At 41.1% G+C, this 15,824-nt stretch overlaps 1 protein-coding gene across 1 annotated transcript; it reads left to right on the top strand.

Annotated features, from left to right (window-relative positions):
* Positions 1-529: 529 nt before the first annotated feature.
* On the top strand, positions 530-14,875 carry nmnat2 (nicotinamide nucleotide adenylyltransferase 2; the record flags this gene model as incomplete). Its single annotated transcript, XM_080836861.1, has 11 exons — positions 530-614; positions 3,621-3,709; positions 4,614-4,681; positions 4,821-4,899; positions 6,614-6,737; positions 7,023-7,103; positions 10,334-10,378; positions 13,875-13,951; positions 14,236-14,337; positions 14,531-14,598; positions 14,773-14,875. The coding sequence occupies 11 exons, from the start codon at positions 530-532 to the stop codon at positions 14,873-14,875; spliced, it is 921 nt and encodes a 306-aa protein (XP_080692987.1).
* Between the last annotated feature and the right edge of the window lie 949 nt (positions 14,876-15,824).

The following is a 15,824-nucleotide window of genomic DNA, read 5'->3' as shown; positions in this document are numbered from 1 at the left end:
TGTTTTACACTAAGCAACCAGTCAAGTCTTTGGACAAACAAATACGTGTGAACAATTATTGCATGAAATACAATTTCATTTTGACAGAATATGGTGTTGACCCAAAAAAACATTAGTCATATGAGGGCCATGAATTGAATCCGTATTTATGGGTAGGCCATACATCTAGCCAATACGTCTATAGTAAGGCTACAGGGCACAAATTGTATGGGAACGTGATAGACTATCCTTTCATAATGTGATAAGATAGGATAAGACGATCCTATCAATATTATCCTAAATGTCTATGCAAACAGGGAAACGATCATTGCATTCAAAGCGTTTACCCCTGTAGTTTCTCTTAACGGCGGATCTGTGCCTTTAAAATTGGACAGATGAGAAATACCCTATGACGCCCTGCATCTTGTTGAAGAGACGGGGATACTGCCGCATCCGAATGAACCTCGCCTATCGCTGCGGTTGCCAAAGGAACATAACAAAGGCAGAAAATTGTCCTCTTAACCAAAGGGTGGCATAAAATACTCGAATAATGACAGAGAACACTAAAACGCACGTTATTCTGCTGTCATGCGGAAGTTTTAACCCCATCACTAAAGGACATATTCACATGTTTGGTAAGTGTTTGTTTGGGTCTTCCTAGGTTTTTGGAAAATCGGTAGCCTACTGCGCATCATACGTCCTTTGTGAGCCTTTGTAGCCTATAACAACTGGAAAAATGATTCGATCTGTTTGACAGTCTACAATTCATTTTGGCCTGGCTATGCTAGCCACCATTAGGCTACTAGTCTAATTTATGTTCTTATAGCGTTTTTGTAAATCGCTGTCCAAAGTGCGGTGCTGAAATGGGCGACGGCCCCTGTGGCAGGATGGAATACCTGATTTTGATACGTGGACTGAATAAGAATGTGTCCATATTTGTCCAAAATAAAGTGAAATAGTAGGCTAAATGTTTCAACCATTATCCGCCTCTTACAATCGAGAACGTTCTTCATAAATCACACATGGCGTCTTTGTTTAACTAACAAGAGTGCGGCATGGCCTGCTAGTTACCAAAATGCCAGTGGACATATCGAAAGGGTGTGAGGAATGCAGCGGTGCTAGCTGTTTGCTACCAGAAACTGATGGATCCATATTCTATATTTACCATCACCTAACACGAAAACAACGTATAGGATGCATCATTTAGCATGGGATTGCTCAGCATTATTTTACTGCGTCATTCTGCAAATGATCAGAAACTTATTTGAAAAAAAAAGTATTTCAATTACGTGTTGGCAAACGTTGACTATGTATCTTATTCTAACGTCAGCTAATTATCTTTTTGTCCTGTTAAAGGACGGAAATTCGTATGACGTTCCCACAAGCGAAAATGGAGTGGGTAGGGTATTACTACGCAACTAATAGACAACTTTAATTTTGTGAAGTGTGACCTATGTTTGGAAAACACAATGCCATAGCCATAATGTAGGCTACAGTTTCCTTTAGATTTAGCCTCAGTGTCATGGAAATCAGCGGCGAATGGATTGAGATGTAATTTGATTGTGTGTAGGCCTCTTTATTTAATTAAATTGAATGAGTGCATTAATAAGTCATCGCTGTTATATCGTGCTATGGGCAGGCATCACATGCGGTTGGCGCATGCTATAGAGTCATAGGGTATAAATCATTTCAGGTTACAAAAAAATTAGTTGATGAGGATCACAATCTTGTAGTGCCTTTTGTAGTGAAATTACACCAAAAGGATGACTTTGGCCAAGACTATATGCAAAGCAATTAACAAAAAATCAACAGGGTGGCTTTTTTTTTTTTTTTTTTTTACAGATGAAGAGATAAACTGTCACAGGGGTACTGCAAAAACGATGCTCTATACCTACCTATTCATGCAGCTGGATCTGGAGTTTCCCCAAGCAGGGATGTGGAGGGGGGCATTCATATTTTCTGTGACCTATTTTTCAAATCGTCCTCTGTCTCTGCTTGCCTCGAAGCAGAGTGGAAAAAGAGAGGTGGTTGTTTCAGCTGCCGTATCCAGTATTTACAGGGGAGACAAAGACATTCTCATAATTGTATTGAAAGATCAGTATATAGTTGTGCAGAGACATGACTGAGGGTACATAGCCTTGTTGTGAGTATCGGATTACAGTAAAACACACCGGTTAAATGAAAAAGAAAATGGCATGTTTCATCCGTCTTTTCTTTTAAGTTGATTTATGGTTCACATACTAATCTGCCATCCATGTAACCTGTAGGACCAACTTTTGAACATCAAATATATATATTTTCAAATCGCATCCACATATATCATACACTACTTTATTGTATGAACAGATAGTATGGGGAGGGAATGGATTTCATCCCATCTTGTTTCATTTTCCTCGAGGCTTGAGTCTGAGCTCCACCCTTCAAAGTTTTCACTGTGTCCTCAGCAAGTCCACAGTTGTCACACAACAATCAATCAAATTTGTATGAGGCAGACATAACATATTGGAAACATTATCGTCAAGGCCTTATTAGCTCATACAGAAGGTCTCTCGCTTGGGTTAGTTTACGTGATGGTATTGCTATGCTACCAACCTGAGAACAGGCTAAGTAATTCACTTCAGTGGAGCATTCCTGCTTACCCAAAACACGTTTTCTTGCTGCTGACCAATACACAATTTAAAAGAATAATCTTGCCTCGTTGTGCTCTTATTCTAGGCTGTTACCTTAAGAAGAAGAAAATAGGTTATGCAAGAAGCTGCTTCAAAATGACCCTGCTAGCAAGGCTTAAACAATGCATTCCTCTGTCCTTTTTCGTCTCAAAATGTTTCAAAAACATCTTATTCAGGGACAACACCCCTGGAACCCCCTAACTGGCTTTAAGAAAAAATAGTCACTGAACGCCTAACCATCAAAACCCTGGTCCGCCATTGATTTTAGGTTCAAAGTTGAGGTGCGAGATGTGTGTGTGTGTGGGGGGGGCTAGGGGGTTGCTGCTGATGTGCCTGACCAATTTGAAATGCGTCCGTGGTTCCGTGTTCCAGGTTGTATAACCATGTACATGTCTTTATGTATGTATGTGTGTATGTATGTAAAATCTTTTTACCCAAAAGGTACTCTAAATTGATTATCATCTGTGGACCGGCCTAGAAAAATATTTAGCTTGTATTTGACAAGATGCGTGCATTTCAGTCAGTTTGAATATTTGGCCAGTGAGTGTGTCAATTGGTGATGCCGCTAACAGTGTTAATGACAGCATAGTGATGAAGGGCAGGAAATGTAGTTAGCCTTAGCCAGAGGGAGTTGGCATAGATATGTGGTGCAGCCATTTTCAAACAACAAACCATGAGTCACCTGTGAAAAACCCTGTGGGTCAAATGATTTCTCTCTGTCAAGTGAGCCTGGAACTGAGACCAACCTTTACCTTTACACTCAAGTTGCAATACTAAAAAAGTTTTTTTTTTTTAAATCAGCTTTTTCAAACTCATTTTTGTAATAGAAGTTAATTAAAGTGAGCACAATTGTGTTAGGACTGGAGGAAACAAATAAATAACCGATTTTTAGTAAACATTGATATTCATGGTTGCAATATGTATATGCAATGTATTGTATAAACATAATGATGCCAATTCTCCACATTACAGAGAAAGCCAGGGAGCATCTTCATAAGACTGGGCGTTTTATAGTGATTGGTGGAATCATTTCTCCAGTTCATGACTCCTATGGCAAACCGGTAAGGAGCACTTTTGCTGTTCAGTTTTACATTGCAGTCAGTGTCCGTGTTCACAAGATGGGATTTCTTTAAGGATCTAATGACTGATATTTCCTGATTGAAACACCCTAAATGACTCAATTTAATTTACTACAGGGAAGCTTTTTCCACAAATGTGCTTGCTTGTTGTAGCCTGTTTTATTTGTAATTATATACTGTACATACACTATGCATTCTACAAATATAATGCAGGAATCATGATGCATCCCTGCTTTAACTATCTCTGTAATCAGATGCATTTCCTCAGGAGTTAATTCAAAGATTGTCCTAGTTTTCCTCTCTGAGGCTAACAAAATCATGAATAATACATACGCAGGAAGTGCTGTTTCTAAAAATCATGAACATTTTCAGCCTCAGTAACATCTTTCTAGACAGGTATATTAAACCACTTAAAGTTGTTTCTTTGAGCTGTTCAATGACATTGTAGATAAGTTAGGATGTGTGTTGTGTATTTGATAGTAGTTTATTCTAATACATTGTTGTTTATAGTCACATTTCCAAAGTTGTATTTATTATTTTATCAAGACAATGCAACACTGGTTCTAAGTTGTACACACCTCACAGTCTTGTCTTGTTTACCTTTTTCGAGACATTTACAAATAGTAAATAGAAATGCATCTTACAAAAACAGCTTGAAAACATTGAGAAACTCGCATCTTTTTCAGAGTAAGTAACTACATGCCTAGCTGAGCAAAATACATGCTGTTAACTAGATAAAATATACGTTCAGTTGTACATGGCACATTATCTACCAATCACTTAGACTTTGGCATAAATGCAGTATGTCATATTATAAATGGCTACATCTGGGTAGAAACCAAGCCACCTGTCCCCTTAGCTGACAAAGTTGTGTATTCTTTTGCAGGGTCTTGTCCCCAGCAGACATCGTCTTACAATGTGTCAACTGGCAGTTCAGTCTTCTGATTGGATTAGGTAAGTGTTCATTCTTCTGCAGTGACAACACCATGGTTACCAGCAATACAGTAGTTCACCAGCTATCCCTCAGGCTTATAGCTAGTGTCCCAGTGTTTATATGAGTGGAGACACTGATCTCATGTTGCAATGTGCGCAGGGTGGACCCTTGGGAGTGTTACCAGGGCACCTGGCAAACCACTTGTAGTGTGTTGGAGCACCACCGAGACCTCATGAAGGTAAGGGAATGTCAAACACTGTGTGAATAAGTACGTAGATACACAGACAGATCAAGCAGACGGATCAGAGAATCATTTTGCAATGTAAATGTTCAAAGAAATTAATCTTCCCTCTCACCCTGGACACAGCATGTTCCAACTCCTCCCGTCTGGTAGTCGCTACAGATCTCTGTTCGCCAAAACCTCCAGAAACAAAAACAGTTTCTTCCCTCTCGCTGTCTCTCTTCTGAATAGCTTACCCTCTGTGGCACTGTGAAAAATAACCAATGTACAATTACCCCCGCAACCATATTTATTTATTTCACCCTTACTGTATAACCATCATGCTCATACAGCATAGCATTGATTTATTCCTGCTTTTCCTGGACTGTCCACTTTGCACTATTGTATATACTTTTTTAGACTTCTTGGATTCTGATTATGATCTTCTTTAGTTTCAGAATACCTAAAAAATGTGATTATTGATATTGATATGTACATATGATCCAAGTTTTTTGCTTCTAATCTCTTTCTAATGTCATAACATCAAGCAATTATGAGTGGAACTGATGGTATTCCCATGTTAATCCGTTCCTATTCATAATTGATTCATAAATAATTTAGTGTGATTGGATCACTTTTGCTGAAACTCTTAAACCACTATGTGCTACCAGACAGTATAGATTATAGACTTATGTTTTCCATATCTCAGGTATGTGGTAGATTTTTTTTAGCTTTTGCATGTAAATGACATGTGCCCTCATTCATATGTTTCCATGGAAACAGAGAGATTCAGCCCAAATCAAATCTGGTGCTAAATCCAGCAGTGCCATTCATTACTGAGAAGTCCTCACAAATGGCAAGCTCCAAATGAATTATCAGCTTTTAATGTCAGAGTAGGCCTGCATCAGACAGACCTGAAAGCCAGATACTGGTAAAATGATGCTGATTTCTATTTGACCAACCTCTGCATAATGAAGACCAGTTTTGGTTTGAAAGCAGGATGCTTGAGTTATTGTTTGAACCATTAATGGAAAGGCACCTTGACTTTTAGTGTATTTTCTCAGCAGTAATGCGGAGGTGTTGACTGGGGATGACCTTTAGGAAGAGTTTGGTGCTGTAGCCTTCCCACTAGCAGTGGTCATAGTCTATAGTAAAGCCTACTGTTGTCCTATTCACTGTAGTACAGATCTGGCTAAATGTATGCCCGCTTTCTTCATATGCTCTGCCTTTTCATGTTACATACTTGCCGCTGATCACATAATCAATGCATGTCATTGCCCTCTTACCGTAATTTGCTTTCCTCATCTCTACTGCCTCGACATTACCTGTTATAAAACAGCAGTGCACAGTCAGCTTTTCTTTCATAATAATGCGATCATGCTGATCGCTGTCCAGGGGAATAGGCCCCATGGCTGACGACATTAAAAGGACTCAGAGGTTTGGCGATTGGGAAATAGTGTTAGTTCATCAGACCCTGAGTGTCACTGGGAGACACTTCTTCCTACTAGCCTGTCAGTCATTCTAACACCAGCGACATATTACATGCACATGTAAAACCATTTTGACACTTGATATTCACTTCAAAATTGTCAGACAATACATACGGTGAAAGAGGCTACAGTACCTGAAAGCATGCTTATCTATTCAATCAATTGTTAAATTGCTTGTATATTGAATTTGGAAATGCATAAAAGTTACAAACCCCTTGTCTGATGTATTATTCCCTCAACAGAGAGTGACAGGGTGCATTCTGTCCAATGTGAACACACCCTCTACAACCCCTGTGATTGGCCAGCCACAGAACCAGACCTCAGCCATATACCAAAATCGCAACACAGTTAGCAAACCCACAGTTGGTAAGGCACTTCCAACAGCCCAATGAATGTTTCACCCTGGTACTACACTGGTACTGAGTGTCTTTCACAAAGAGAAAGACGTTGAAATCTCAGATTTGACTTCAGAATTTAACATTTCTTTAGTAACGATGTTAGCCTCCAATAACCTCCAATGGTGCTCCTGTGATTGATGCCTCTGTCAGTATTGTATGGATCTTTGGATGCATCAGCACTTAGCTTTTATGTGCATGCTGTTGTGGTGACTGTTCTCTGGCAATAGCTTGACCTGACACTTCCTACTTCCAGTTAAACTGTGGGGAAAGATGAGTGAAAGCTTTGGCAAAATCTGCTGTGCTCGTCCGAACATGGACCGCTTCACATTTGTGGGTAAGTATACAGTTTCACTGTGAAAGCCACAGATATTTCCCACACATATATATATATATGTTCATATTTATGCCTGTTATACATAAAGCCCTTCTTGTTCCATGTGCATGAATGACAAAGGTGACAATCAATGTAATCTTGGGGCCGTATTCACAAAGAATCTTAGGGCTAAAAGTAGCTCATAAGTGGCGAATTTAGGAGAAACTCCTAAAAATAATGGGCGTGTCAGTCTTAAATTTAGGACTCCTATTTTTTTTTACTAAGAGCAATTCACAAAATATTTTATCCCTAAAAGTAGCACCTAAGTCTAGGACAGCTTAAAACTCCTCATGAGGACTCCTAAGTCACTAAGACCTATTCACAAAAAGTCTTAAAATGGCTGAAGCCAGACGTAACGTGTTGGAGACCATGAACGAGTCTGAATTGTTGAGAAGATATCGTTTAAACCGTGAAGGCATCAACATTTTACTAGAATTAGTGCGGGATGCAATCACGTCTCCAACTATCCGAAACAACCCAATCAGTCCGAAAGTTAAATGTTTGATAACATTAAGATTTTTGGCTACGGGGAAAATGCAACTTTGCAACGCAGACGACTTCAGAATATCGCAATCACCGCACTCTGTAGACCACACATTGTACAACAGTTTATCCGGTTCCCTTTGGACAATCGGCTACTTCAAAGGATCAAGGTCAATTTCATGGCGTTTGCAGGAATGCCCGGTGTCGTGGGTGCCATCGATGGAACACACATTAAAATAATTGCTCCATCCAGAGATGAGGACGTCTTTGTAAACCGCAAAAAGGTACATTCAATTAATACACAGATAGTGTTTGATCCAAATTTCACAATCATGGATATTGTTGCGAAGTGGCCTGGATCTACTCACGATTCGCGCAGTTTAATGGAGAGCGCGGTCTGCGCCAGCTTTTTGAGCGGCACCATGTACCTGCTGGATGCCACTTGGGTGACGTGACAGTGGCCATCCATGCAAGACATGGCTTTTGACACCCTTCCTCAATCCACAACCGGGAGCACAGTTGAACTACAACATGCAAGTATACGCATGAGGCCTATTTTGGTGACACAATACCTGTAGCCGCGACGGCTCTTTTAAAGTCCACTCCGCAATCTCCATCCTACATTGTGACTGGAGCGCATACCACCGCTTCTCGCAGTCATCGACAGAGCGACACACGGCAGGGAATGAAGCATTTATGTTAAGACATATGTCCTCCCATGCCTCACGCATAGTTTGCAGGGTGCTTTAATTATTACTTCTTTGATTTCATGCAATTTCCGTGTTTTTTTCGGCAATTTCTCTTTCTCTTAACGTGCAAAGCGTCATTCTCGTTGGATGCACAAACTTGTCATCATGCGTGTGCATTCTGCTAAGTGCACTGTCCATAACTATTTAATATGATTTCATTTGAAGCCTAGCTTATTCTCTTATTTTCTGTTTATTTAGTGGGATCGTTAGGGGGATGTTAGGACTGAGTTTTTAATGAGAGAGCCTGTCAACAACCAATCACCGTCCTCACCCCTTCTAAACTCGTGCATGAGAAGCGACGTCATCCATAGCAACGGAGTTTTTATCTTAAGCTTAGGAGTTGGTATTATCCTTAGTATGAGTAGGTCTCAGAGCCGTTGTGAATCACTTTTAAGAAATTACTCCTACGTAAAAGGTTTTAGCGCGAGTTAGGAGCACTCCTAGTGGTAAGATAAAAGGCTTTGTGAATACGGCCCCAGGTATGGGGTGGAATATGGATACTGTTCTCCTCAGATGGTATCTGAAACTCTAGCTCATAATTGCCATGCATTATTCATGGTCACATTGAACAGGGGCCGTATTCACAAAGCCTTTTATCTTACCACTAGGAGTGCTCCTAACTCGCGCTAAAACCTTTTACGTAGGAGTAATTTCTTAAAAGTGATTCACAACGGCTCTGAGACCTACTCATACTAAGGATAATACCAACTCCTAAGCTTAAGATAAAAACTCCGTTGCTATGGATGACGTCGCTTCTCATGCACGAGTTTAGAAGGGGTGAGGACGGTGATTGGTTGTTGACAGGCTCTCTCATTAAAAACTCATTCGTGACGTCTCTCTAACAATCCCACTATATCGACTGAAAATAAGAGAATAACCTAGGCTTCAAATTAAGTCATATTAAATAGTTATGGACAGTGCAGTTAGCAGAATGCACACGCATGATGACAAGTTTGTGCATCCAACGGGAATGACACTTAGCACGTTAAGAGAAATATAAAGCGATCAATATAAAATATGGCAATTGCATGTAATCAAGGCAGTAATAATTAAAGCACCCAGCAAACTGTTAGGATATTATATTTCCAGCCCTTGACCACTTCAAATATCAGCACATACGGCCCTTCAAGCCCTCCAATCTTAATTGATCAAAGCGAAACGAACGTGAACCGTAGCCTAGGCGAAAGCCTACTGGTCCCAATAGCCACTGTCACCCCAGCGGCATCCAGCTGGTAAGTTCTCAAAAACCTGCGACCGCTCTCCGTTGAAATGCACCAGTCATCGGTACATCCAGGCCACGGTGGACGAATTATTGTAATGTGTGTCCCGTCACTGGACATTCCTGCGATCGCCATGGAATTTACTTTGATATTGTGTAATAAGCGATTGTCTGGATAAGCTGTTGGATGATGTGGGGTCTACAGTGCGTTGATAGTTTGATGAATTAAACGGCTGACTGATGATTCCCAGTGTCGTCAGTTGCGTTTTCCGCGAAGCCAAACAAAAATCTTTATGTTTCCAAACATTTCACTTCGGGACACATCGTTGTTTAAAGGCGTCATTGCATCCCGCGCTAATTCTACGACAATATTAATACCTTCACGGTTTAAGCAATGTCTTTTATCAATTCCAAGTCGGCTGCAGCCATCTTACGATTTTTTGTGAATAGGTCTTAGTGATTTAGGAGTCCTCATGAGGAGTTTTAAGCTGTCCTAGACTTAGGTGCTACTTTTAGGGATAAAATATTTTGTGAATTGCTCTTAGTAAAAAAAATTAGGAGTCCTACATTTAAGACTGACACGCCCATTATTTTTAGGAGTTTCTCCTAAATTCGCCACTTATGACCTACTTTTAGCCCTAAGATTCTTTGTGAATACGGCCCCAGGAATGCATTTAACATGAGCAGTCTCTACTATACTGCATTCATCTCTCAAACTTGGTTTCCCTATGTTCAAACAGATGAAAATGCCAACCTTGGGACCGCAATGAGATATGAGGAAATAGGTGAGTTAGTGTTTTTTCAAATTCAAGCGAATTCTATTTACAATCACTCATTTCAATTCATTTTCAGTGCAAATGCCCTGCTGATCTCATTAAAATGCAGGCATCTCACAAAGAGATTTGTGTTTATTGATATTTGTCGATTAATCTGCATGAGCCAGGTCGTGTGTAAGAGATGAACTAAACACTGTTGTTATGTTATGCCAAAGTAGCCGTGCTGTCTGTCAGTTGTTGGTTTTCTAGTAACGACAGAGTTGTTTGCAAATGATTCAATTGATGGAAATATTGATGAGACCCCTGCTGCTCAGTCCTGTTCATTATGTCAACTGATTTTTGCCATCTTGGAAATCTAAAATCTGGCCTTTTGATTTGGGGCCGTATTCACAAAGCCTTTTATCTTACCACTAGGAGTGCTCCTAACTCGCGCTAAAACCTTTTACGTAGGAGTAATTTCTTAAAAGTGATTCACAACGGCTCTGAGACCTACTCATACTAAGGATAATACCAACTCCTAAGCTTAAGATAAAAACTCCGTTGCTATGGATGACGTCGCTTCTCATGCACGAGTTTAGAAGGGGTGAGGACGGTGATTGGTTGTTGACAGGCTCTCTCATTAAAAACTCATTCGTGACGTCTCTCTAACAATCCCACTATATCGACTGAAAATAAGAGAATAACCTAGGCTTCAAATTAAGTCATATTAAATAGTTATGGACAGTGCAGTTAGCAGAATGCACACGCATGATGACAAGTTTGTGCATCCAACGGGAATGACACTTAGCACGTTAAGAGAAATATAAAGCGATCAATATAAAATATGGCAATTGCATGTAATCAAGGCAGTAATAATTAAAGCACCCAGCAAACTGTTAGGATATTATATTTCCAGCCCTTGACCACTTCAAATATCAGCACATACGGCCCTTCAAGCCCTCCAATCTTAATTGATCAAAGCGAAACGAACGTGAACCGTAGCCTAGGCGAAAGCCTACTGGTCCCAATAGCCACTGTCACCCCAGCGGCATCCAGCTGGTAAGTTCTCAAAAACCTAGCTGCGACCGCTCTCCGTTGAAATGCACCAGTCATCGGTACATCCAGGCCACGGTGGACGAATTATTGTAATGTGTGTCCCGTCACTGGACATTCCTGCGATCGCCATGGAATTTACTTTGATATTGTGTAATAGGCGATTGTCTGGATAAACTGTTGGATGATGTGGGGTCTACAGTGCGTTGATAGTTTGATGAATTAAACGGCTGACTGATGATTCCCAGTGTCGTCAGTTGCGTTTTCCGCGAAGCCAAACAAAAATCTTTATGTTTCCAAACATTTCACTTCGGGACACATCGTTGTTTAAAGGCGTCATTGCATCCCGCGCTAATTCTACGACAATATTAATACCTTCATGGTTTAAGCAATGTCTTTTATCAATTCCAAGTCGGCTGCAGCCATCTTACGATTTTTTGTGAATAGGTCTTAGTGATTTAGGAGTCCTCATGAGGAGTTTTAAGCTGTCCTAGACTTAGGTGCTACTTTTAGGGATAAAATATTTTGTGAATTGCTCTTAGTAAAAAAAATTAGGAGTCCTACATTTAAGACTGACACGCCCATTATTTTTAGGAGTTTCTCCTAAATTCGCCACTTATGACCTACTTTTAGCCCTAAGATTCTTTGTGAATACGGCCCCAGGGGCCGTATTCACAAAGCCTTTTATCTTACCACTAGGAGTGCTCCTAACTCGCGCTAAAACCTTTTACGTAGGAGTAATTTCTTAAAAGTGATTCACAACGGCTCTGAGACCTACTCATACTAAGGATAATACCAACTCCTAAGCTTAAAATAAAAACTCCGTTGCTATGGATGACGTCGCTTCTCATGCACGAGTTTAGAAGGGGTGAGGACGGTGATTGGTTGTTGACAGGCTCTCTCATTAAAAACTCAGTCCTAACATCCCCCTAACGATCCCACTAAATAAACAGAAAATAAGAGAATAACCTAGGCTTCAAATTAAGTCATATTAAATAGTTATGGACAGTGCACTTAGCAGAATGCACACGCATAATGACAAGTTTGTGCATCCAACGAGAATGACGCTTTGCACGTTAAGAGAAAGAGAAATTGCCGAAAAAAACACGGAAATTGCATGAAATCAAAGAAGTAATAATTAAAGCACCCTGCAAACTATGCGTGAGGCATGGGAGGACTTATGTGTTAACATAAATGCTTCATTCCCTGCCGTGTGTCGCTCTGTCGATGACTGCGAGAAGCGGTGGTATGCGCTCCAGTCACAATGTAGGATGGAGATTGCGGAGTGGACTTTAAAAGAGCCGTCGCGGCTACAGGTATTGTGTCACCAAAATAGGCCTCATGCGTATACTTGCATGTTGTAGTTCAACTGTGCTCCCGGTTGTGGATTGAGGAAGGGTGTCAAAAGCCATGTCTTGCATGGATGGCCACTGTCAGCCAACAAGTGGCATCCAGCAGGTACATGGTGCCGCTCAAAAAGCTGGCGCAGACCGCGCTCTCCATTAAAATGCGCGAATCGTGAGTAGATCCAGGCCACTTCGCAACAATATCCATGATTGTGAAATTTGGATCAAACACTATCTGTGTATTAATTGAATGTACCTTTTTGCGGTTTACAAAGACGTCCTCATCTCTGGATGGAGCAATTATTTTAATGTGTGTTCCATCGATGGCACCCACGACACCGGGCATTCCTGCAAACGCCATGAAATTGACCTTGATCCTTTGAAGTAGGCGATTGTCCAAAGGGAATCGGATAAACTGTTGTACAATGTGTGGTCTACAGAGTGCGGTGATTGTTTGATGAATGAATCGGCTTGATTGCGATATTCTGAAGTCGTCTGCGTTGCAAAGTTGCATTTTCCCCGTAGCCAAAAATCTTAATGTTATCAAACATTTAACTTCCGGACTGATTGGGTTGTTTCGGATAGTTGGAGACGTGATTGCATCCCGCACTAATTCTAGTAAAATGTTGATGCCTTCACGGTTTAAACGATATCTTCTCAACAATTCAGAGTCGTTCATTGTCTCCAACACGTTACGTCTGGCTTCAGCCATTTTAAGACTTTTTGTGAATAGGTCTTAGTGACTTAGGAGTCCTCATGAGGAGTTTTAAGCTGTCCTAGACTTAGGTGCTACTTTTAGGGATAAAATATTTTGTGAATTGCTCTTAGTAAAAAAAAATAGGAGTCCTAAATTTAAGACTGACACGCCCATTATTTTTAGGAGTTTCTCCTAAATTCGCCACTTATGAGCTACTTTTAGCCCTAAGATTCTTTGTGAATACGGCCCCAGATCTCTAATAGGGTTGTTGATGTTCAGAGTGCCTTGGCACTCAGTTGGTTTAAAATGTCAGTTGCAGGTTGTTGTTTATTGTTTGCACTTTGTGCACAATTTACACTGTTTTGACGTTGTGACCTCAGTGTGCGACCTGCTTGTTGTGTAATCCTGTGATCACTGTTCCTGTTTTTAGAGCTGCGCATCCTTCTCCTGTGTGGCAGTGACCTGCTGGAGTCCTTCTGCATCCCAGGCCTGTGGAAAGAGAGTGATGTAAGCTAAATTCAGCTCTTTCTCTGACAGAGCAGTTACACGATTGGATTAATTCAAACGTTTTTTTTTTTTGTTGTTTGTGTGTGTGTTCTTTTTTCCATCAAAAACTAGAACAATGAAACAGAAGCTCGGCCCAGAATCAATCTGAGTAAAACACTTCAACTGCGTCCTTATCAACAGAGCCTTCTTGTCCCTTAGCTCCAGTGCTACTCTGCTCAGCAGCACCGAGTCAGACACAATTGATCATTTGCATGGTACTGAATGGGGCCGCCTTTGTTTTGCAGATGGAGGTGATTGTGGGAGACTTCGGGATCGTGGTGGTGCCTCGGGACGGAACCGACACAGAGAGGACAATGAATCAGTCGTCTGTGCTGCGCAAGCACAAGGTAAAGACTGGGCTTACTGTAAATCATGTGACTGTATTCGCTAGTGCACTGAGGTGGTTAGCAATGCCTTAAAGAGGTTACTGTTTTAGAGGTTAATTAGTTTGCAAAATGAGTTGGGAAAGTCTTGTATCGTTTTATGTTATCAGCATTGTTTGTCTCTTTTGGTTATTCTGGTGATTTTTCAACTTCACAGGACAACATAATTGTTGTAAAAGATGACATCAACAACCCGATGGCTATTGTCAGTTCGACCAAGAGCAGGTTGGTGGATGCTACAGTTTGTCAGACGTTACAGAAGGGCTTCATTGCCTGCTGGCACCTCGAGTCTTGCTCATGTTGTCTTTGAAGTGTTCTTTATCATAAATCTGTCAAAATTGTCTTGTTATCCACTACAATGCCAGTGCCCATGTTGATGTGGTGTCTTTCTGTTGGCAGACTGGCCCTCCAGCATGGCGATGGCCACGTGGTGGACTACCTCTGCCAGCCAGTCATCGACTACGTCCTGCAGTCTCAGCTCTACATCAACGCCTCGGGATAGGAGAGGAGCAGCGTCCGTCCCAGCCATAGTCTTCATCTGTCTCTCTGTGTGTCAATCTTACAGTATACTCCTCCTGCGCTGTTGCTTTTCCATATAGAGGAGCATTATGTGTCCATGTCCTTTTCTTACTGTCTCATAGTGACTCACTGGGCCTGAGAGTGTACAGTATTGTGCCTGAGAGCTCTGTTTATATGGACCTCCACCAATGGGATTCTTTGGACTGTGTCAGATGGTCGGGAAAGGGCCAATGGGAGAGAGAAGATAGGGGCAGAGAGTGTTATGTTTTGTGGCAAGGAAGTGAGATGGAGGGACGAAACATCACCTGCTGTAATGCTGTCCTTTGCTGTTTAATTTCACCTCAATACTTTCCTCAAATGCATGCATGTTTTTTTTCTTTTTTTTTTACTTTGCGCATGAGAGCTAACCTTGCTTGTGTAGACTGTAGTCTGTTGTGGCAGCTTGTGCAGAAAAGCTACGTGCATAGATGCATTCCATCTCTATCTTCATTTTCTATTACCTACAGTAACTGTACATAGGAAAACTGGATTGCTGTGGTGTTGCTGTTGCACACTTATGACTTGGTGTTTTGTCCACAGTGTGCTGTCATGCATACATGTACATTGTTTCGCACACTAATATACACGTCTTTCTGTTGATGAGAATATAATTTCCCCTAGCGCTGTTCTTTGCTTGCTAAATGGTACAGAAACTCCTCAGATATGTCTCAAATACTTAGTCAATAGATGAACCTTTTTATTCCCATCATGAAGTTTGTCACCTCTGGCATTCCTCAGTTGTATAAAGCCACTCTCTGAGACGTGAAGTCTTGTGTGTCTCGGTCAGACACACCGTTTGTAACATAATCCTTATCCACTCGGGGAGCACACATCAGAGAGGATAACTGCAAGGACACACACACACACACACACATGAAAACCCTTGTTTTGAG

The sequence above is a fragment of the Sprattus sprattus genome (genome assembly GCF_963457725.1).
Source record: "Sprattus sprattus genome assembly, chromosome: 4".
NCBI lineage: Eukaryota > Metazoa > Chordata > Actinopteri > Clupeiformes > Clupeidae > Sprattus > Sprattus sprattus.
Note: the sequence above shows the minus strand (reverse complement) of the source record. Positions and strands in the feature narration are given on the sequence as shown.